Source organism: Mesoplodon mirus, assembly GCF_964341445.2.
Source record: "Mesoplodon mirus genome assembly, chromosome: 3".
In the NCBI taxonomy this organism is placed as follows: Eukaryota; Metazoa; Chordata; class Mammalia; order Artiodactyla; family Ziphiidae; genus Mesoplodon; species Mesoplodon mirus.
In genome coordinates, this window is record NC_138978.1 from 6,852,235 (window position 1) to 6,875,393 (window position 23,159).

Genomic DNA, 23,159 nt, shown 5'->3' on the forward strand with positions numbered 1-23,159 from the left:
CAACTTCTATTCCTTGGCTTTCTCCTTGAATTCGAGCCATAGGTACATTCTAAGGACCCGTAGGAATTAGGGCTCACACTTTGTGGAAATAGCAAAGACATTCTGGGTAAGTTCTCAAGTTCTCACCAACCTTGCTGGTCCAAATGCCTTCATTCTGATGAAACAAAATTATTTTTAAGGCAGGAAAAGAAAAATTTAACATAAAATTTTCTCTGCCATTTGAGCCACTAACCCCTCCCCTTTAGTGTGCCTTAAGCATATGCATTACACATTAACTAGATCCCCTTAGAAGACGCAGGAATGCCTACTCACAAAAAAAAAGAAAAGAAAAACAACAACAATAAACAATATCCTCCTGGCACCAGCAAGCTAAATCCTTAGGAGATAACATTCCTTTCCCAATCCTGTAAGGGGTCGCAATAACTCACTACTCACCTTGTTAGACTATGTAAACTGTCAATATGTTACTTTGATGTATAACACTTCGTCTCAAAAATTATATAACTGTGCTCTGACTTCTAACAGGAAGAACAGTCCTCAGAGCTTTCTGAAAGACTGTCTGCCACGTTATAATCCTCAGGTTGGCTCGAATAAAAATTTCATTTCTTTCTTAGATTGACTGTTGATTAATTTTTTTCATGGATGATGCAATAAACATTGCATTGCATATTTACTGACAGCTGTCTATGATCTGTGTACCATGCTATAGTCCAGTGAGCAAAACAGCTGCCCTCAAGAAGACTGTGGTCCAATGGGAAAGACAGACATTTTTTTAAAACTTCATAATAATTTAATAATGAAACTAGAACTGGAGTAAGTTTTATGAAGAAAATCCACAGAAGTGGTTAAAGACGGGAGTCAGGAAAGTGACTGAGAGAGGATGGGGGCCTGGGTAGGGGAGTGGCTGAGGCAGGGGAGCAAGAGGTACCAGCTTTGAGGACTATTTAGGAAGTAAAATCAAGGGATTTGGTACCCCTTGAGAAAAATGGAAATCAAAACCACAACGTGATACCACTTCTCACTCATTAGGATGGTTAAAACCAACAGGACAGGTAAATGTGTTTATGAGGATGCTGAGAAAATTGGAACCCTCTCACATTGCTTATGGGATTGTAAAATGGTGCAGCCACTTTGGAAAACAGTCTGGCCGTTCCTCAAAAAGTTAAACACAGAGTAAACATAGGACCCAGCAATTCCACTCCTAGGTATATAACCAAGAGAATGAAAACACATATTCATGCAAACTTGATCACAAATATTCATAGCAGCCTTTTCATCATAACCCAAAAGTGGAAACAACCCAAATGTCTATGAGCTGATGAACTGATAAGCAAAATGTGGGATATTCGTGCAATGGAATATTATTTGGTCATGAAAAGGAATGAAGCACTGATAACTCGCTACAAAGTGGATGAACCTTGAAAACAAGCTACGTGAAAGAAGCCAGTCACAGAAGACCACCTGGTTCCATCTATGTGAAATGTCCAGACTAGGCAGATCCACAGAGACAGAGATAAATCAGTGATTGCCCAGGGCTGGGGGAGAAGAGGAAGAGATGGGGGGAAATGCGGAGTGACTGTCCGTGGGTAGGGGGTTTCTTTTAGGGGTGATGAAAATGTTCTAAAGTGGATTGTGGTGATGCATATACAACTCTGTGAATATATATGGAATTATATACTTTAAAGGGGTGAATTGTATGGTCTGGGAGTTATATTCTCAATAAAGTTACTATATAAAAAAGGCATGTAAGAGAAATTCAGGGCTTAAGCTTTCTTTTTCTTTTCTCTTTCTTTCTCTTTTCCTTTTCTTTCCTTTCCAAGAGGGGAAAAAAGAGAATTTGGTACTGGGCTGGATTAGGGCATGAGGGAGAGGAAGAGGCTGAAGAGGATGTCCAGGTCTCCGAGCATCTTATTGAAAATGACAAATGGCTCAGTGGCCTCAAGACACGAGAGGGGACCCTCCTCAGAGGCCAAGGGAAGCCGGGACTATGAGCTGTGCTTTTGAGAAAAACTAGGAACCAAATCCCTCACGCCCACAGTAAACTGGCTTCCTGTTTTTCAAAATGCTGAGAACATTCTGAGACTTCAGTGAAACAACCACCTTCAGGGCTAGCCCTCTGAAAGGGTGTGATTCAAGCTCTCTGGGAAGAAAGCCCCACCCAAACCATTTCTCTCTTAGGAATTTGTCTCCAATTTCTCTTTCTACCACCAGAGAGACACTCTCAGTCTCAGACTTTTCTTTGTCAGGCGTCTCCAGTCAGAATGCAAATATGCCTGGAAAAGGGAGTCCCTATGAATTATTAACACCGTAAGTCACTTTATCACTCTATGGAATGAACCCAAAGTTTCACAAACATTCCTTGAGGTCCGAGTGACGAGGGGAGAGAGGGGAGACAAACGTCATAACATTTTAGAGCTGGAGGTGCCCGGTGTTGTCTCTGCGGGGGGTTTACAGCGTGGCCATTGCAGCCCAAGAGCAAGGGGTTGAAACTGCCTCTCCTGCTGCTGGCTGTGTGGCCTAGGGCTAGCTATTAACTTCTCTCTGTCTTGGCTACTTCATCTGTACAATGGGGACAATGATACTGCCTTCCTCGCAAGACTGATATGGGGAATTAATGAGTTCATATATGTGAAACAGGCCCCCAGCTGGCTCGTGGTGGTACACACTCCAAGCATTACACATTATATCACGGTTTGCTATCAATATTAATTATTAACAATGAGGACCCAGAGGGGAAGTTAGTAGCTCAACGACACTCAACTAGTTGGTGGTGGAGACACTCCACTAAAAATTCTGTTTTCACTTTCCAAAGCATTTTGGCATTTGTTTCTAATCATCTTATTTGTTTCTTTCAGGCCAAAAGTCCTTTTTCCTGGCGGAAAGTCCTTGATGCACACCAGATTCATGTCTTTTCTCTCTCTTTTTTTTTTTTTTTTTTGTGGTACGTGGCCCTCTCACTGCTGTGGCCTCTCCCGTTGCGGAGCACAGGCTCCGGACGCGCAGGCTCAGTAGCCATGGCTCACGGGCCCAGCCGCTCCGCATGTGGGATCCTCCCGGACCGGGGCACGAACCCGCGTCCCCTGCATCGGCAGGCAGACTCCCAACCACTGCGCCACCAGGGAAGCCCTCATGTCTTTTCTGAGGAACCCAAAGGCCAGTGATGCCGTGGTCACACAGCCACCAGGGGACAGACAACCAGGCCCTCCCCACCAGCCCTGAGCGGCCCCTGGCAGCCCAGCCTCTGTGGCCTGAGCTGGCCCCCCACTTCCACTCAGCTCCTAAATCCCTCATTGGCTTCACTTTGTGATTTGAAGGTTCTCACAGTCACCACTGGCATAGTTCTGTTTTGATGTCTCCTGGGACACCTAGCGCATATGTACCCAAAGGGCCAGGTCTGCCCTCAGGCACCTGGGAAGGGGCAGCCTGCATCCCCCTGGATGGATCCCTGGAGGAGGCCCCCTTCCTTGGGGGACTGCAGGAGCAGGTGGCTGTGATCAGCCCATATCTTTTGCATGTGACCGTTTAATCGTCTCCTTTCAAAATGTATCGTTCATTTTCAGGGACCACCACGCAGGGTGTTTCTGTTCTTTTGCAGCCCCACCTGGGGGCACAGCTGGGCGGTGCACTTCTTTTGAAGAGAAGGCACAGACCAGACCAGGGCCCCCCTGACCCCCAAATCCCTGAGTTCTTATTACCTCACAGCTCCTTTTCTATAAAATAGAGGCGATAACATTTGACCTAACACGTTCTTGTTGTCATGAAGTCGACAAGACAGTCCCTGTGAAATGACGCAGTAATCTCTAAAGCAGGCAATCTTGTGGGCGAGAGTGCTACTGGCATCTAGTGAACAGACACCAGGGATGCTGCTCAACATCCTACAACACCCAGGCCAGCCCCCCATGGCAAAGAACTATCCGGCCCCAATGTCAGTAGCGCTCTGCTCTGAAGGATGATCACAAAACAATAACACTTACGGGGGATCCACTCTGTGCCAGGTAATTTACACACATGATCTCATTTACTTGTTCCAGCATCCCTCTGAGGTGGTATGGTTATTATTCCCATTTTATAGGTGAGAAAACCAAGGCACAGAGCAGTTAAATAACTTGCCCAAGTTCCCACAGCTTGAATAGGATGGAGCAGGAATGAATCCCAGGTACTTCTACCTCTCAGACCTGTCCTTAATCTGTGAGCTACAGAGCATGGACCCAATCTGTCTATGGCAAGGCTCTCCTGTCCACGACTGAATAAATAATAATTTGCACAAATAAGTACCTCCCCCATCAATATAAACAGATGCTGTTTTGATGAATAAAATGCAAATTTCTTAAAAGTGTTAATAAATTTATGTTACCTTTCTGTCCTTATGCATTTTCCTCAATCAAAAGACTCTAGCACTTCCCTGGTGGTGCAGTGGTTAAGAATCCGCCTGCCAATTCAGGGGACGTGGGTTCGTGCCCTGGTCCGGGAAGATCCCACATGCCGCAGAGCTACTAAGCCCGTGTGCCACAACTACTGAGCCTGCATGCTGCAACTACTGAAGCCCACGTGCCTAGAGTCCGTGCTCTGCAACAAGAGAAGCCACCGCAATGAGAAGCCCGCGCACCACAACGAAGAGTAGCCCCCGCTCGCCGCAACTAGAGAAAGCCGGTGCGCAGCAACGAAGACCCAATGCAGCAAAAAAAAAAAAAAAAAAAAAAAATTAAAAATTTTATAAAAAAAAAAAAGGACCCTAAAAGTACAACGGCAATTATATGGAGGGCAAGGGTGGGTGGGAAGAGGTTCAGAAAAATCTTTCATCTCTAAAAGAAAAGGATTCTGATTATCTAAAAGGGAGGAAACCTCTGCTGCAGATCTGAGTTCAATTCAAATCCCGCAACATCTTTTCTACCTTCTCTTCGTGCTGGCTTAGCTCTTCACCTGCTGAAAAGGTTAGTGAAAATGCCCTGAAGCGAAAATCAAACAAAGCAAAAAACTCTCACAGGCCATGTGTAAGGATTTTGTTGCTGGTTTCCGAAGCCCTTCCCCTCAAGTTCTTACGGTGAGGGAAGTTGTGACAAACTCATCCTTTGAGTCTCATCATTTCGGTTCCAGCCCAAAGAACCTCTGAATCTCAATGTGTCTAAATGTCTCCTCTCTCTAGTCCCTGTAAAAGTCCAGCTGCTGGGTGAGCTCTGAGGGGCAGGTGCCCCAGTGGTCCTCGCCGTGCACAGAGCTCCGAAGAGCATCCCCAGCAATGCCGAACAGGCCCTGCCGTGGGGCTGCTGCTTGCTGTCTCGACAGCAAACTTACCCCTTCCCTCCTGACTGCATCCTGTTGCTCCATCTTTTCTCTGGAAACGCAGGGTTCTGCTTACTTCCTTTCAGCCAAAATAACAAATGCACTGAATGGCGAGAGAAGACATTCTGGCTGTACTTTGGCCAAGCCAGGTAACAGCCAATAGCATTTTTATAGGCGGGCTAAGGCAGAATAACCCTTTCGGGAACCCAGAGGTTTGTCTTGTTTTCGCTTCTTCTTTTAAGGGAGATGTCTGGGGTCTAGCTCAGCAAGTAGGCACCCCCCAGGGACTGCAGGCACAGTGCCTTCCAGATTGGGACAGTCTGCGGTATTTCCTTACTGCGAAAGTCAGGCTCGTGGTGAGTGACTGGAAGGGTTATTTCCGTCACAAGCACATGGAAAGCAGCAGGTGCCGGTGACCCTACAACACACCAGGTAACACGGGGGCCGGAGATGGGGTCATTAGAGGCTTCTCAGGAGTGGTCCCTGCCAGGAAGCCTGCAGCCAAATCTCTCCACTAGGAAGTCGGCTTTTGTCCAAAGAACCACGGAACACTTTTCTCAGAAAGTTTCTTATTTTCCTTTTTAAGGAACTCAGAGTCGCCTAGAGATGAGATTTTCTGTGTAATCATCACTATTGCAAAAGCAGTAACTATTTCAAGTCCCTTTATCTGCAGGGCAGGGAAAGTGAGTCACAGATGCTTGTCTGGGTCCTCCATGCGTGGCCAGGCCCCTGTCGGCCCCCTGTGCTCAGCGCGTGTTCGGCTGCCATGTGGCCACCACACCAGGTCAAGTGGCCAAAATCCAGGGCAGGCTCTCAAAGCCGATGGGCTTTCATCGTTACAGGGCATGTTCCCTGTTTTATTTGTTGTGGCACAAATCCAGTTAATGTAGTCACATCTTCCCCTGTTCACCTTCAAATGACAGTTAACTGGGGGTCCACTGTGTGTCGGGCAGTGGTCTTGGCATGAGTGGCAAACTCGGGAATTGTCATCAGGTGCCTCTGTGTGGGAGGCTGAGAGGAAGGTGACAGCGTGTGTGTGTGCGTGTTGGTCCCTGCTTCCCCATTCACGTGGGGGGTTTGGGGGGATAGGGAGGTGCTGGGAGCAGTGGGGGTCGGACTGACCATTTCCTTTCTCTAACTTCATTTCCTGTCCTTTTAATCCTGGGTCACAGCCCTAATACCATGATTTCCCGCTGAGGTTTGGCAAGACCAGAGGTTCCCAATTATTTCAGAGTTTTGAAAAATTCTCCAAAGAAAATGCACTTTAGTTGCGGGGCGGTGGGTGGGGGAGGGGTGGGGGGGGTGAAGGGGAGGGGACAGGCTGGGAAAGCAAAAAGAGCTGTCAGAAGTTTGCCACCATGGGTCATTGCCAGGCCCAGAGGAAATCAGGAGAGCCACTTCTAGGCCCAGAGCTTCCACTTCGCTCCCTGGGGAGCTGAAAGCTGAGAGATGGGGTGGTGTCGGGCGATGCAGACCCCCCCCCCCCCCCCCCCCCCCGCCTTGAACTCCCACCTGGAGTGGAGGTGGTGGGAGGAGCCGGCGGCCCGGCCTGGGCGGGAGGGGGCTCTCCTGGTGGGGGGAGGGGGAAGGGAGGGGGGGAGCCGCAGTACCTGGCTCGGCGGCGGCCCCGGGGCAGCGCAGGTACAGCCTTGGCGTCACCAACGCCTCAGCGGCGGGATCGAAGCGCAAGTGGAGAGAACGCGGCGGAGAGGCCGCCGGGATGCTGGGCCGTGGGGCGCTGTCCCCTCGCCCCTGCCCCGGGTTCCCCTCAGCCCTGCCCGCGGCCTCCTCAGCCCGGGACCCTCGAGCCCCGCGGCGGCCAGGAGACACCGAGGGAGGGCACCTGGGGGCCCCGGAGGGCCGGGAACGGTCGGGAGTGGGCCCAGAGCTCGGGGACTGTCCCCGCCCAGGTCCTCTGTGTCCCTTGCCCGGTCCTTCCAGGCCCCGGGACCTGGGCACAGCAGCCTCGGGGTCTCAGGCCGCCTTTAGGCCCTTGGGGGAAGGGGGTCCTCTGGGCGCCCAGGGATCTGGGGTCTCAGAATAGGGAGTGGCCCACTGGTCCGAGGCAGGGACTGTCCCTGCTGGGGTCTTGCAGGACCCTAGCGTCAGGGCGACCTGAGGTGTGTGGGCCGGGCTCGCCCACTGCAAGTGTCTTTTTGGTTTTGGGAACTTTCCATGTTTATTTATTACCTGCGGGAGCTGAAAACGGGGGCGGGGAGGAAGAGAGTGTCCCATCTCTGGCCCTCGCCCTCCCCACCCTGCCCTTGTCTCTGTCCTGCCTGCGCTAGGAAGGGGACCTGCCAGTTGAAACCTATTTTTGCCTTGGGGTTTAAAATGACAATAATAAACAACACTGATTAACCCAAGGATATTTTGGCTAATTGCACATAGCAGGCCAAGGTGTGTCACAGGAACACGTACTAATGTTTCCAAGAAACGGACCTGTGCTTGAAACTACCTCTGTTGAGAGACAAAGAATCACTTTTAAAGTAATAGGAAAGTGACCAGACCCGGGTTCTGCCAGGGCCTTCCTGACTTTCTCTTTCCCACCTTCCATATAGTTTGGTTCATTACAGGGAAATTATATTAGGATTTTATCATTGAGGGAGAAAAGGACCCAAAGCAAATTTTCCTCTTTCTTAGAGGGCTGTGTGTTAGGTCCACTCTAACCTGTCACAATGGGGAAAGTGCTTGCTAAGAATCCTTGCTTGTCAAGGATTCTGACATGAAGATTTGGGTCCCAGATCTCAATTCCCAAATCATTATTATTAACATATATTATTACTATTAAACGTTATTATTAACATAAAATATAAATATGTTAGCACAGGATTTTAGAAGACTTATCAGAATCTGAAAACAGTGGTTATTCTGGGATGTGAGATTAGGAATGATTTCAATCCTAGCATATATTTACATTTATATGTACTGAGTCTACTAGTGTCCTAGAGGGGGGTTACAACAGGGTGCAAAAAAAAAAAAAAAAGCCTTGTCCTCAAGCAGCTTAGACTCCAGTTAAGCAGAATTTAGTCAGATAAATACACTGATGAATTTATAACTATAAAAGGACTCTAAAGAAGGGGGTTGGGGGGCTGGTCAGCGAAGGCCTCCCTAAAAAAGTGAACTTGAGCTGAGATGGGAAGGAAGCATGAATAGAGCTTACCTAAGCAGAGGGGGGTGGGGTGGGGATGGGGTGGTGGAGAGAGCCTTCCAGGTAGGGAATAGTATGTGCCAAGGCCCTGTGGTACAAGAGAAATTGCAATCCGTGTAGCTGAAGAGCACAAAGTGGAAAGGAAGGCTGGATGGAGAAGGAGGCTGGGGAGGTAGGCAGGGCCAGACTATATTTAGCACTTATAGACCATGTGAAGGAGCTTCATTTTTGTTCTAGGAGCAGAAAGAAGGCATTAGAGGGTGGAGGGTGACCAGATTTGTGTTTTGAAAAGTTTACTGTGGCTGCCTAGAGGAGAACTGATGAGGGGACAAGAGACCAGTGGATTTGGGGAAGAGGAGAGGGAGCTGTTCTTTGCTGCAGAGCAAGTGAAATATGCCAGTGACTTGGACCTGCGTAGTGGCAGAGATTAGAGAAGCAAATGCATCTGAGAGATATTTAGGTTGTAAAACTGACAAAACTAGGTGATTGACACCAAGGGGAATTAAGAGGATTTTTGTATTACTTTTAAAATAAAACAAAAAATAAAAATGGTCTATCTGAAAATGAAGCTTTTCAGAATTAGAAAAAAAAGTTTGTATAGGAAAATTTAACCAGGATGTAAGCTGTTGAATTAGCATCACAAAGCAGGTCGGCAAATCCCCGGGCTGTTCTTGAAACCAAGCAGGACCCTGTGGTGCTCTTGGGCACGGAAGCCTTTCTGTGTCCCCCTTTTCTTGTTTGTAGGGAACAGACTCCAGCCTCCATGACCGTCCCTCAGTTCCAAAGGGCAGATTTGAACAGTTGCCAATCAGGGACTGGAGGGAATGCAGAGACAAGGGAGGAACAGCCAAGAAACAACAGTGCGGCCTTGGGGCAGGGTCCTGGTTTGCCTCGAGGGATACACATGACAATATCTTTAAGCTCTTTATGGAACTAAAACCCCCAACAAATGGAAGATGTCAGCATTCTTCAGTCCAGAGAAGCTTTTCAAGAAGACCACATGAGGCCAGATTAAAGGAACCACAGAAGCTCATCAGATTACCTGAGGCCAGATTAAAGGAGTACAGGCCCTGCACACACCCTAATCTTATCAGCACCCCCATCCTTGAACTATAGCTATAAAACTCCTCACCAAATCCTCCCGGGTTGGGACATATAGTTTGTGAGGGGCATGAGCCCACTGTGTCCCCCTTTGCCTGGCAAAGCAATAAAGCCATTCTTTTCTACTTCATCCAAAACTCTGTCTCCGAGATTTGGCACTGGCGCACACATACCGAGTTTTCGGCATCATTCTGAGACCAGACGATACCAGGACTTTAAGTCACTCTTGGTCTCATCTCTACTAGGAATGTTCTGGAATTTTAAAGTTTTGCCGTGGGCCTCTATTGTACAGACTGCTGTGGCTCCCCCAACCCACCCCCAAATCCATTTGCCCAGTCCTTCTAGTACTAGAATTTGGGGCAGGACCTGAGGTTGCCCAAAGGAAAGACTAGGTTTCCCATCACCCTTGTGGTTGGCAGGGACACATGACAAGTTCTCTCTAAAGCAACACATGCGAAGGTGTCATGTACTGGCTTGTGAGAACCTTTCTCTCTTCTTTGTTCCTTTTGCCACCCTGCTGCCTGGAATACGGGTGCCACCAGCTTGGACCACAGGTTGAGGCCACACAGGACAGAGCAAGAAGATGGAAGGAGCTTGGGTCCCTTCCCCTTTGAAGTGCTGCTCCAGCCCAGACCACTGCCTGGACTTTCCATGAAAGAAAAACACTCCTCTTTTTCATTTTCTGTCACTTGCGGCCAAACCCATTTCTTACTGATATAACCATCAAACATTTGCCTGAAAGTCTGTTAGGACAGAAAACGGGAAGGGACTCTTACCCTTGAAGAAGCTGTGAAGACATGTCTCTCTCTCTCTCTCTCTCTCTCTCTCTCTCTCTCTCTCTCTATATATATATATATATATATATATATATGTATGTATTTGTTTGTTTTGACTACAGCCTAAATCAGATTTTAAAATGTGATGACATGGGCTTCCCTGGTGGCGCAGTGGTTGAGAGTCTGCCTGCCGATGCAGGGGACGCGGGTTTGTGCCCTGGTCTGGGAAGATCCCACATGCCGCAGGGCGGCTGGGCCCGTGAGCCATGGCCGCTGAGCCTGTGCGTCCGGAGCCTGTGCTCCGCAACGGGAGAGGCCACAACAGTGAGAGGCCCGCATACCGCAAAAAAAAAAAAGTGATGACATGGCTCTCAACTGGAAGCGAATGGCCTAAGAACACTAATTTTAAAGGAGAAAGTGAGAACCCCCTAGCTGCTGGGTGCAAATGTCAGTGGAGATTTACCCAGGCTGCTGTTTTCATTAGGGCTGTATTTGTTTTTGCTTGTGTTCAGATTTTAAAATTGTGTGGTGGTCTGCCCCAACCCTATTTCCCCCTTAAATCCTGTTATTTATTTATGTGCCGTATGACAGAAAGTGGGGTCCTTTAAGAACATGTGCATTGCATTATAGCAGAAGTGCCTGCACGGGCCTCGGAGGGCACAAAACGAGGCTGCTACCAAGGTGCAGAGTGTGTGTGGATTGCTTGATTGGAGGGAGGGGTGGGAAGGCAGGAGACAGCCCTGGGTCATCCCCATTCCAGGTGTAGATAAGGAAGAAGTAATTAGCAGGTCCCGGCATGCATCCAGCTCTCTACACAGGCAGCACTCCTGTTGCAGGGGGCCGGGTAGGATAACACAAGACTTCCCAAGCCCGGTGCCCAGTGGGGCCAGCTACACCTCACCCAGGCCTGCCTGGATTCTGGCCATCAGAACCCAACTCTGCAACGTGGGTGGAAGGAAGAGGGAGAAATGCCTGATCCAAACTGTCTGGCTCCACAGTCCAAGATTTTATCAGATGCCCCCAAGGCAGAAAGGCTGTGGATCATGTTGACACACCTGGTGAGTAAACTTCAGAGACGATACAAGGTTCCTAAGTTTTCTTTCCAAGAATAGAATTTGACCTCACCTATCAGAGTGCCCATGCACTAAAGAGTGACCTTTGGGAATCATGGACAGAATGCATGAAAGCCAGGGGGTCACAAGGCTTCTCAGGGACCCGAGTGGCTTCATTGGTTACACATTACCTTGGGTAGACCACTCTTTTTTTTTTTCAAACTGTGGTAAAAATCTTATAACAAAAATTTGCTTTTTTAGGTGTACGGTTCAGTAGTGCTAAGTATATTCACTGTTGTACAACCAGTCTCCAGAAGTTTTTCATCTTGCTAAACTAAGGCTCTATATCCATTAAACAATAATTCCCCCCAGCTCTGGCAACCTCTGTTTTACTTTTTGTTTCTATGAACCTGACTACTTTAGTTGTTTCATATAAGTGGAATCGTCGAGTATTTGTCCTTTTGACTGTCTTATTTCACTTAGCATAATGTCATCCAGGCTCATCCATGTCATGAGCAAGGATGTGGAGAAACTGGAACCATTGTATGTTGCCAGTGGGAATGTAAAATGGTGCAACTGCTGTGCAAAGCAGTTTGGTGATTCCTTAAGAAGTTAAACAGAATTACCATATGATCAGCAATTCTACTCCTAGATATATTTTAATTCCAAAAGAATAAAAAAAGAAACTGGCACTCAAGCAAATATATGTATATGCATATTCATAACAACGCTATTCACAATAGCCAAAAGGTGGAAACAGCCCACACGTCCACCAATGGATGATTGGATAAACATTATTGTGATATATACACACAACAGATTACACAGCTCTAAAAAGAAATTAAGTCCTGACACAAGCTACATGAACCTCGAAAATATTATGCTAGGTGAAAGAAACCAGGCACAAAAAGGTCACATACTGTATGATTCTATTTATATGAGAAATCCAGAAAAGGTAAATCCATAGAGACTGAAAGCAAATTGGTGGTTGCCAGGGGCTGGGGGGAGAGGGGAATGGGGAGTGACTACTTAATGGGTGTGGGGTTTCCTTTGCAGGTGATGCAGATGTTTTGGAACTAGATAGAGTGGTGATTATATAACACTGTGAAGGTACTAAAGGCCACCGAACTGTACACTTTAAAAAGGTTAATTTTATGTGAATTTCTCCCTAGTAAAAGCAAGGGAATAAATGCTGGAATACTCTAGAATAGTATGCTACTTTGCCCATCTCTTTCTGACTCTGGGGTTAGTGACCTTACGTTAATAGTGTTAAAGGATAATTTTCAAGATAAAAGGTGAAAATTATGACTTTTTTCCTTCCAGTTTTATTGAGATGTAATTGACAACATTGTTTGAATTTAAGGTGTACAGCATAATGGTTTGACTCTCGTACATCATGAAATGATTTAGTGAACATCCATCATCTCCTATAGATACAAAATAAAAGAAAAAAATTTTCCTTGTGATAAGGATGCTTAGGATTTACTCTTTTTTTTTTTTTTTTTTGCGGTACGCGGGCCTCTCACTGCTGTCGCCTCTCCCGTTGCGGAGCACAGGCTCCGGACGCGCAGGCTCAGCAGCCATGACTCACGGGCCCAGCCGCTCCGCGGCATGTGGGATCTTCCCGGACCGGGACACGAACCCGTGTCTCCTGCATCGGCAGGTGGACTCTCAACCATTGCGCCACCAGGGAAGCCCTAGGATTTACTCTCTTAACTTTCATATATAACAGGGTTCCCCAACCCCCAGTACCGGTACCAGTCCAGGTCTGTTAGAAACCGGGCTGCACAGGAGGAGGTGAGCGGCGGGCGAGAGAGTGAAGCTTCACCTGCTGCTCCCCATCGCTCCCTATCGCTGACATTACTGCCTGAACCATCCCCGCCTGCCCCCAGCCCCGTCCGTGGAAAAATTGTCTCCCACCAAACCGGTCCCTGGTTCCACAAATTTTGGAGACCGCTGATATATAACGTACAGTGGTATTAATTATATTTATCATGTGGTACTTTACATCCCTAACACTTATTTATCTTATAACTGGAAGTTTGTACCTTTGGACCACCTTCCTCCAATTCCCTTCCCCCTGCCTCTGGCAGCCACTAATCTGACCTCTTTTTCTATGAGTTTGTTTGTTGTTTTTGGAGTATAATTGACCTACAGCACTATGTTAGTTCCTAGTGCACAACACAGTTATTCTATATTTCTGTCCTTTTCAAAGTGATCACCACGATAAGTCTAGTTACATGAAATAGGTCACCATACAAAGATACTACATAGTTATTGACTATATTCCCCACACTGTACATTTCATGCCTGTGACTCATTTATTTTGTAACTGGAAGTTTGTACTCTTACTCTCCCTCATCTATTTCTCTCCTCCTCCCTGCTCCCTCCCCTCTGGCAACTGCCTGTTTGTTCTCTGTAACTATGACTCTGAATCTCTTTTGTTATGTTTGTTCATTTGTTTTGTCTTTTAGATTCCACATATAAGTGAAATTGTAGAGTATTTGTTGTTCTCTGTCTGACCTGTTTCACTTAGCATAATACCCTCTAGTTCCACTGGCAAGATCTCATTCTTTTTTATGGCTGAGTAGTATTCCATTGTGTGTGTGTGTGTGTGTGTGTGTGTGTGTGTGTGTCCCCTGCATCGGCAGGCAGACTCTCAACCACTGTGCCACCAGGGAAGCCCCTGGGTTTTTTTGATGTTGAGTTGTGTGAGTTCCAGCATCAGTTACCTACAACTTGCAGAATTGTAGGTTCAAAGGTAGTACAAGGGGGCTTCCCTGGTGGCGCGGTGGTTGGGAGTCCGCCTGCCGATGCAGGGGACACGGGTTCGTGCCCCGGTCCGGGAAGATCCCACATGCCGCGGAGCGGCTGGGCTCGTGAGCCATGGCTGCTGAGCCTGCGCGTCCGGAGCCTGTGCTTCGCAACGGGAGAGGCCACAGCAGGGAGAGGCCCACGTACCGCAAAAAAAAAAAAAAAAAAAGGTAGTACAAGGGCAGAGCGCTGTGCCAGGGGGAAGTGTGCTGTAAACAATGAGCGACTTTCCCCTGAAGCGCACACTTTTCCCTACAGTCAGTTGACAAGATCCTCAGTGGGAGCATCACCGATATCAGCACCGGCTGTAAACCAAGGCCCCCGCCGCCTCCAGTTGGTCGGTTGTTGAACGGTTACAGCATCCCACAGGATCTAGTGCTACGTGACGCCCCAGGACCAGAGAATACATTTTACGTGTCCAGCCTGGGGTCTTAAGGAACATATTACGGAAGCCAGAAGCCCAGTGGGTATTGCCGGGCCACGCAAGTTCTCCTTGAAGCCAAGCCCTGCAAGCATCCGCCCCTGCTTTTGAAGCCCCCGGAACCAGAGTTCCTCTAGGTCTCCTAGGTCTGCAGCAGCCGCCTTACCTGGGAGCTTGTGAAAAATACAGACTCACAGACTCTCAGACTCCACCCCAGACCCACTCAATCAGAACGTGCATTTTTTTTTTTTTTTTTTTTGCGGTACGCGGGCCTCTCACTGTTGTGGCCTCTCCCGTTGTGGAGCACAGGCTCCGGACGCGCAGGCTCAGCGGCCACGGCTCACGGGCCCAGCCGCTCCACGGCATGTGGGATCTTCCCGGACCGGGGCACAAACCCGTGTCCCCTGCATCGGCAGGCGGACTCTCAACCACTGCGCCACCAGGGGAGCCCCAGAACCTGCATTTTAACCAGAACCCCGGGTGGTCCTGGCTCTCAAGAAACTCAGAAGCACTGCTCTGCGCTTTTCCTGAACGTGGCATCGGCGACTCCCCGTGGACACCCAGCCCCGAGGTCTCCCGGATCTGTGCCCAGCCAGGGCGGACTCACCCCCAGGGCTGACACAGTGTCCCCAGTGCTCTCCTCGTCACTCATGTCACTCATCATGGCGCTGGCTGGTTAACTTCAGACAGCACCTGCCCTCCGATGCCCGAGGCTCCCCGTCTGCTTTTCCTCCTGGGGTGGTGGTGCCGAGACAGGGAAGAGACAAACGCTGTCTGCTGGTATTTGAGAGAAGCTCTCCCAGATGCAACGGGTCCAGGCAAATCCAGCGATTCGCTGGGTGCCGGGGAGAAGAGAAGCTGCAGAAAATGTTAGCGAAAGGGAGAGCCTGCTCCCATCTCTGACTTAGTGGTCATGGGAAATTCCCCAGATGCTTGTCAAATAGGGACTGCCCGACAAGAGTAGGTGTGAGATTGTTCCGTCTGGAGCTGGGCCTGGGGCACTGGAAACAGAGGGGAGGATCCAGCTGTGGGGGAGGGGCAGGAAGTAGTCGACCCTTCAGGGGGTCTTAGGTAACACAAGAAAAGCTAATGGAGAATAATGACAGCTGCGTCTTGTAGAGCTTTCCTCTGGCTCAGTCCTTGTACTAAGCACTGGGTCTCATGTTAGTTTCATTAATATCTCCTTTTTAGATGAAATCAAGACTAAGAGAGATCACAATTCTTTGCCCAGAGTGACACCATTAGGAATGGCAGAGGCCTGGTTGACCCAGTTTCTCTCCTTCCAGACCCTCTTTGTTCACACACCTGTCTCTCCTGACCCCCTTTCTTGGACCATGGTTTGTCTGCCAAGACATGGCTGGGTGAAGATGTGGCTGCCCTCATCAGCATCACTTTACTACTCCCAGGAGACTGGCCCAGAAAGATATAAGTTGCAAGTGTCATCTGGAAAAAAATAAGAGCTCAACGTAAGAGCTGTGAGTTGAGTTTTATTCAGTATCTTACTGATGACTATGGCCCAGGATACAGCCTCTCAGAGAGCTCTGAGAAACTGCTCTGAAAGAGGTATTGGAGGAGCATATATATGAAATTTTTTGACTGGGAAATACATGTAGCCAAGCCTACATCTTGTTAAAAGATTAATGCTAATCACAGAAGACAGATATCTCCAGTTAATGATTTTAGTGCTTTGCTATGCATGGGAAGGTGCATAGAATCTGGGGTCATCAAAATTCTTTCTTAGACATGCATCTTAACTATCTAGGGCCCCATGTGCCCAAAACACAGAGTACTTCATCCTGAATTCCTTTCAGGGTATGCTATAGGTCAGGGGCTAATGACTTCTTCCTTGTAGAACTGGAATTGTGGGCAACATTTTTTTGTTTCCACAAGTAACTTCTACTTCCCTCCAAGAACTTTTAAGAAATGATGCATTCTTTAACAGAAAGCATCGTGACAGTTTACACCCAAAACTCTTTAAATTCTTCACCTCCAGATGCTTACCCCACTATGCCCACGGATGCAAAACTGGGATGTCATGACCCTTGCCCAATCCCCAGCACGTTAAAAGGCCCACCTTAAACCACACTTCAAAAATGCCACTAAAGGGAACTTCCTGGTGGTCCAGGTGTTAGGAGTCCATGCTTCCATCGCAGGGGGCACAGGTCTGATCCCTGGTTGGGGAACTAAGATCCTGCCAGCTGTGCTGTGCGGCAAAAAAAAAAAAAATCGCTAACTATCCCACTAAATGTCCCTCCCACTCTGAGACCCTATTAAGGCCCTGTTGGGAGTGCTTTTCCTTATCCCGCAAGCAGTGCACGGCTTAGTCTTATCGACAGGCTGGGCCGACTCGATGGGAGGCCTGCAACCTGTGCGATCACTAGGGCCTCTGCTGAGAAGGGTGACCTCATTTGGCCCCACATGTAATGAGCTCAGTAAACATTAGCTGTTAGCTACTATCAATGTCCTGACCCCATAACACCAGGCAAACCTTTTCTTCATGGAGCCTGGATTCTGCTCCAATAAGTGATTCTGAGTTTTGGGGGGTTTTTTGGTGGGGGAACCCACATGCTTCATTCAGAAAGTCATCTAGGGACTTCCCTGGTGGTGCAGAGGTTAAGAATCCTCCTGCCAATGCAGGGGAGATGGGTTCGAGCCCTGGTCTGGGAAGATCACACGTTGCGGAGCAACTGAGCCCGTGCGCCACAACTACCGAGCCTGTGCTCTAGAGCCCACGAGCCACAACTACTGAAGCCCGCGTGCCTAGAGCCTGTGCTCCACAACAAGAGAAGCCACCACAATGAGAAGCCCGTGCACCGCAACGAAGAGTAGCCCCTGCTTGCCGCAACTGGAGAAAAGCCTGTGTGCAGCAACGAAGACCCAACGCAGCCAAAACCAACCAACCAAATAAATAAATAAATATACTTAAAAAAAAAAAGTCATTTACCTCTTCCCCCCAAACTTCTAACTTTTTGGATGTGAAAGGCTTAAGCCCCACGTGCATGCTGGGCTGACCCTAGCATCTCACTCTGTGCCCAGAACCGGGCAGGCTCTGGGGAAACAGGCCAGGTAGAGTGGTCCCTGCAACTTCTGGTCTCTATGGACACCATGGCATCTCAGAGGTCTGCTTAGAAGGCCATGGAGCAGAGGGAGGTGGTCTTCAGGGTGTCTGCTGGCTAAGGGCAGAAGCAGGGAGCCAAGCAAGAAGGGAAAAGAAGGGCTTTCCAGGGAGAGGGAACAGCATGGGACAGTATGGAGCAGCACTGTGATACTGTGATTTATAATCAGAGATATATATTTGGTCTTCATCCCATCCTGGCACATAGATCCTAAAATCTTGGAATTTCCTCAGCATCGAAAGTGTCTTTTTTTTTTTTTTTTTTTTTGCGGTACGCGGTCCTCTCAATGCTGTGGCCTCTCCCGTTGCGGAGCACAGGCTCCGGACGCGCAGGCTCAGCGACCATGGCTCACGGGCCCAGCCGCTCCGCGGCATGCGGGATCCTCCCGGACTGGGGCACGAACCCGTGTCCCCTGCATCGGCAGGCGGACTCTCAACCACTGCGCCACCAGGGAAGCCCCGAGAGTGTCTTTGTTATGTCAACGAGGTGACTTTTGGAAAAGCCCCTAGGTAAGCAAAGAATGGGGCTGGTTGCCAGGGGAACAAATCCTGTGATTAGGGAGTTGGAAATTTCAGTCCTACGCCACCAGCCTCCTGGGAGGAGAGAGGGGCTGGAGGTTGAATAAACCACCAATAGCCAGTGATTTAATCAGTCATATAATGAAGCCTCCATAAAAACCCAAAAGGACAGGAAAACACAGAGGTTTGGGGAGAGTAGGACTTGGAGGACATGGAAGCTCCGTGTCCTTTCCGCATACCTTGTCCTGTGCATCTCTGCCATCGGGCTGTTCTTGAATTATGTCCATGGTAATAACCAGTGATCTAATAAGTAAAATGTTGCTCTGACTTTTGTGAGTTAATCTAGCAAATTAATCGAACCCAAAGAGGGGGTCTCCAGTGGGAATCTCCAGTCTACGGTGGTTGGTCAGAAGCACAGGTGAGAACTTGGACTTTCAGTTGGTACCTGAAGTGGGGAGACAGTCTGTAGGACTGAGACCTTCACCTGAGGGTGTGGTGCTGTCTCCAGGTAGACAGTGTCAGAGCTGAACTGCAGGACAGCGAGCTGGTCCTATAGCTGGTGTCAGACGATTGCTTGCTGGGGTTGGGAAAAACCACAAGCATCACCAGCATGGAAGTGTGTGCTGTTTGCTGGGGTGAGGAAGGCGGAGGTGACTCCAGAGAGGGGGACAGGTACAGGTCAGAGGAGGCCTGAGAGCTTGGACTGTTCGCTGCCTCCCCTGGAGTCCCTCAGGCCAGGTCGCCTGGCCAGACTGTGCCTTGGGTGGTGCTCAGAGCCTCCCTAAGCAGGACGAGGGGGCTGGTGGGAAGGTCAGGGAAGAGGTGATGGAGGGTCACCGAGGGGAGATGGGGTGGATGGGGAGAGGAACACAGCACCTAATGAGGAGTGGAGAGTCTCAGGAAGGTCTCTCAGCGCCAGCCGGGAAAGGCTTCTTCCATTTTCTCACAGATAAGCATGTAGCACCTGGTTCAAGGTATGGAGATCAAGGCAAGAGAGAGTAGCTAAAACACCCTCCCAAGTGGTTGCCCGGAAGAAACAGGACAGGACGCTGCTAATTTTGTATTGTTTAAGTTTGTGTGTGCTGTATCTTTTTGTGTGTGATAATTTTATTATTTTATTATTTTAAATTTCTTTTTAATTTTCATTTTATACTGGAGCATAATTAATTAACAATGTTGTTTAGTTTCAGGTGTACAACAAAGTGATTCAGTTATACATATACATGTATCTATTCTTTTTCAAATTCTTTCCCATTCAGGTTATTAGAGAGTATTGAGCAGAGTTCCCTGCTCTATAGTAGATGCTTGTTGGTTATCTATTTTAAATACAGCAGTGTGTACATGTCAATCCCAGACTCCCGATCTATCCCTCCCTGCCAAGTTGCATCTTAATAACAAAACTAATATTAAAAAGATGCAAGCCATTTCTAGGGGCTAGTCAATGTATTTTTAAATTAATTAATTATATTAAGACTTTATTTTCGTAGAGCAGTTTTAGGTTTATAGCAAAATTGAAGGGAAGATACAGATTTCCCATGTGCCCCCAGCTCCTACACCTGCACAGCCCTCCCCAGCATCAACACCTCCCACCAGTGGTACCCTGGTCACCTGAGATGAACCTGCACTGACACTTCATTATCACCCGGAGTCCAGAGTTTACATTAGGGCTCACTCTTGGTGTTGGACATGGTGTGTTTGGACAAATGTGTATTGACAAGTATCCATCATCATAGGGTCATACAGAGTGGTTTCACTGCCCTAAAAATCCCCTGTGCTCCACCTCCCTCCCCCCAACCCCTGGCAACCACTGATCTTTTTACTGTCTCCATAGTTCTGCCTTTTCCAGAATGTCCTATAGTTGGAATTGTACAGCATGCAGCCTTTTCAGATCGAATTCTTTCACTCAGTAATGCATTTATGTTTCCTCCGTGTCTTTTCATGGCTTGATGGCTCCTTTCTCTTTAGTGCTGAATAATATTCCTTTGTCTGGATGCACCACAGTTTATTTATCCATTCATCTGCTGAAGGACATCTTAACTACTTCCAAGTTTTGGGCAGTTATGGATAAAGCTGCTATGAACATCTGTGTGTAGGTTTTTGTGTGGACGTAAGTTTTCCACTCATTTTGGTAAATACCAAGGGGCGTGACTGCTGGTAAGAGTATGTTTAGTTTTGTAAAAAACTACCCAACTTCATTCCAAAGTGGCTGCACCATTTTGCATTCTCACCAGCAATGAATGAGAGTTCCTGTTCCTCCACATCCTCATCAGCATTTGGTGTTGTTGATGTTCCGGATCTTGGCCATTCTAATAAGTGGGTAGTGGTATCTCGCTGTTTCAATTTGTGTTAACTGGTGACACATGATGTGGAGCATCTTTTCACATGCTTCTTTGCTATCTGTGTATCTTATTTGGTGAGGCAGCTGTTAAGGTCTTTGGCCCATTTCTTAATCGGGTTGTTTGTTTTCTTTTTTTTTTTTTTTTTTTTTGGGTTGTTTGTTTTCTTATTGCTGTGTATTAAAAGTCCACTGTAGGGCTTCCCTGGTGGCGCAGTGGTTAAGAATCCGCCTGCCAATGCAGGCGACACGGGCTCGAGCCCTGGTCCGGGAAGATCCCACATGCCGTGGAGCAGCTAAGCCCGTGCACCACAACTACTGAGCCTGCACTCTGGAGCCTATGAGCCGCAACTACTGAGCCTGCGTGCCTAGAGCCCGTGCTCCGCAACAAGAGAGGCCACTGGAATGAGAAGCCTGTGCCCTGCAACAAAGAGTGGCCCCCACTCGCCACAACTAGAGAAAGCCCACGTGTAGCAACGAAGACCCAACGCAGCCAAAAATAAATAAATAAAAATTTGAAAAAAAAAAGAGTCCGCTGTATATTTTGGTAACAGTCCTTTATCAGATGTGCATTCCCCCCAATCCCCAGTTTCACTGAAAAATAATAGACACACCTCACTGTATAAGTTCAAGGTGTACAGCGTGATGGCAATTCACATACATTGTGAAATGATGACAGTAGGTTAGCATCCATCATCTTGTATAGATACACAGATGTGTCTTTTGCAAATATTTTCTTCCAGTCTGTGGCTTGTCCTCTCATTCTCTTGATAGTTGATGTATTTTTAGCTTTACAAAATCCAGGAAGTAGAACAAATAAACAAGGAACGCTTTTGGGAGCAAAGTTCCCGAGATGTAGCAGTTAAAAAAAAAAAAAAAAAAAGACTTGAAGGCAGGGCTGCAGGGCTGCGAAGTTCTGCACTGAACGAGGCAGCCGGCTCCGATGGCTGGTTTTGGAAGGCTGCTTCCTTCAGAGAAGAGCCCTTGTGCCCCAGCAGTTCCCGGCCACCTGGGAGCCTTAGTTGCCACTGCAGAGGGTCACCGGGTGTCGGGATAGAATCATGCAAGAAGGGAGACATGGTTGGTGGCTCAGTATCTGGAGTGTCACACTCATGAGAGTTTAGCCCTAAGCTGTGGGTCCTTGGAACTTGGCTTTGTTGATCCCCATATGGGACGGGGCCTTGGAATCTGTATTCTAAACACCACCACCCCTGCTCCCCAACCCAGACCAGGCAAACTCAGGAGAAGCTGGCTATACCAACCAGTGGCCACCTACCCGACTGCATTTGCCCACAGAGAAGGACAAAGACGTGGTCTCCAGGGCCCAACCGTGTGGAAAGCTCTGGACCTGCCCCACAGCACAGGCCCGTCTGAGCCTCACTGCCGACCCGCACCCACATCAACGGCAGTCGGTTTACCAAATACACAAAAGAAATATAGTTTATTTAATTAAAAATAGCAAGACTTTGGCCTTGATCCAGGCGGTCAGGGTTTGCATTACAATTTTGCATGTGCACAAAACCTCCCGCGATGCCATCATGCCAAGACGGGAAGCCTGCAAAAGTGTTCTTTTCTTGCTGTGGACACAGGCGGAGCTCTCTCTGCATCCTCAACCCCGGGCCAAAGCATAATCTTTATTAAAAAACAAACACAGACAGACACAACTCTGAAGCGCAAAGAGGCAGAAACTGTTCAGTAAACCTGAGGAAAAGACCAAGGTTCAGCAAGTGCCTGAGCAGAGAGGGGCTGGGGGCTGAGACGCAGCCCCTGTTCAGGCCGAGGTCACACAGCTGTGCCCGGGGGGTGAGGGTGGATAAACATTAACTACACTGGCCGAGAGAGAGACCCCAAGGGCGCCCAGCCACGTGTAAAAGGAACGCACTTTTGTCTGGCTCTGATCCGAGGCAGGAGACCCTCCTGGGCTTCACGATGGTGCTGTTTGCAACGCTCCGGGCACCAGGACGAGCCCCTCCCCTGCCCGCACGTGTCCGCCACTTGCAGTAACATGTTCACCCGTCTGCAGAGACGGGGTGGGGAGCAGAGGGAGGGACATGGAAATACTCAGCAGCGGCAACTCACAGGTGGAATGAGAACGTGAGGGAGGCCTGGGCACACGGAGATGCTCTTCTCTGAGACCCGACTCCCTCTGCAGGTGTTTTCCGGCTGCAGCCGGTCTGGGGAAACCCAGGTCTCAGGCCAGTCCTTAGAGGCCATGCCCAGCGGGCATCGATGTTGCACCATCTGAGCCGAGGCCTCTGAGGACCCCTTCAGAACAAGAGGTATTCGAGCGTCATTCCCCCAGGGCCCATACTAACTCAGCCGTGAGTCATCTCCTCTTTTGCAGCAAGCAACTTCCTGAATTTCTGCTCCGTTCTAGAAGCTAACGTGAGGCTCTTTACCAGCTAGGCACCCATGATGAGCTGTAATGCCTTTAGGGGACCCCCAGACTCCCCTCACGTGGGCCATTTCTGTAAGGAGACCGCCTTACTGACAAGTAGCTTTCTGTAGGGCAGCCCAGAGCTTTCTCTGAATCCTAAAGGGATGTTCACCTCTTGCTGATTTTCATAAAAACTTCTTTTAAAAAGGGAACCCAAA

General features: G+C 48.5%; 1 protein-coding gene across 1 annotated transcript in view; it reads right to left on the reverse strand.

The window, feature by feature from the left end:
* The window catches only part of SLC2A5 (solute carrier family 2 member 5), a gene marked incomplete at its 5' end in the record, with an annotated part of 35,295 nt that extends 20,039 nt beyond the window's left edge, over positions 1–15,256 (reverse strand). Inside the window, one exon of the mRNA XM_082616104.1 lies at positions 15,203–15,256. Within this exon, the coding sequence (XP_082472230.1) occupies positions 15,203–15,256 (54 nt within the window). The remainder of the gene's footprint in view (positions 1–15,202) is intronic.
* Positions 15,257–23,159: the final 7,903 nt, after the last annotated feature.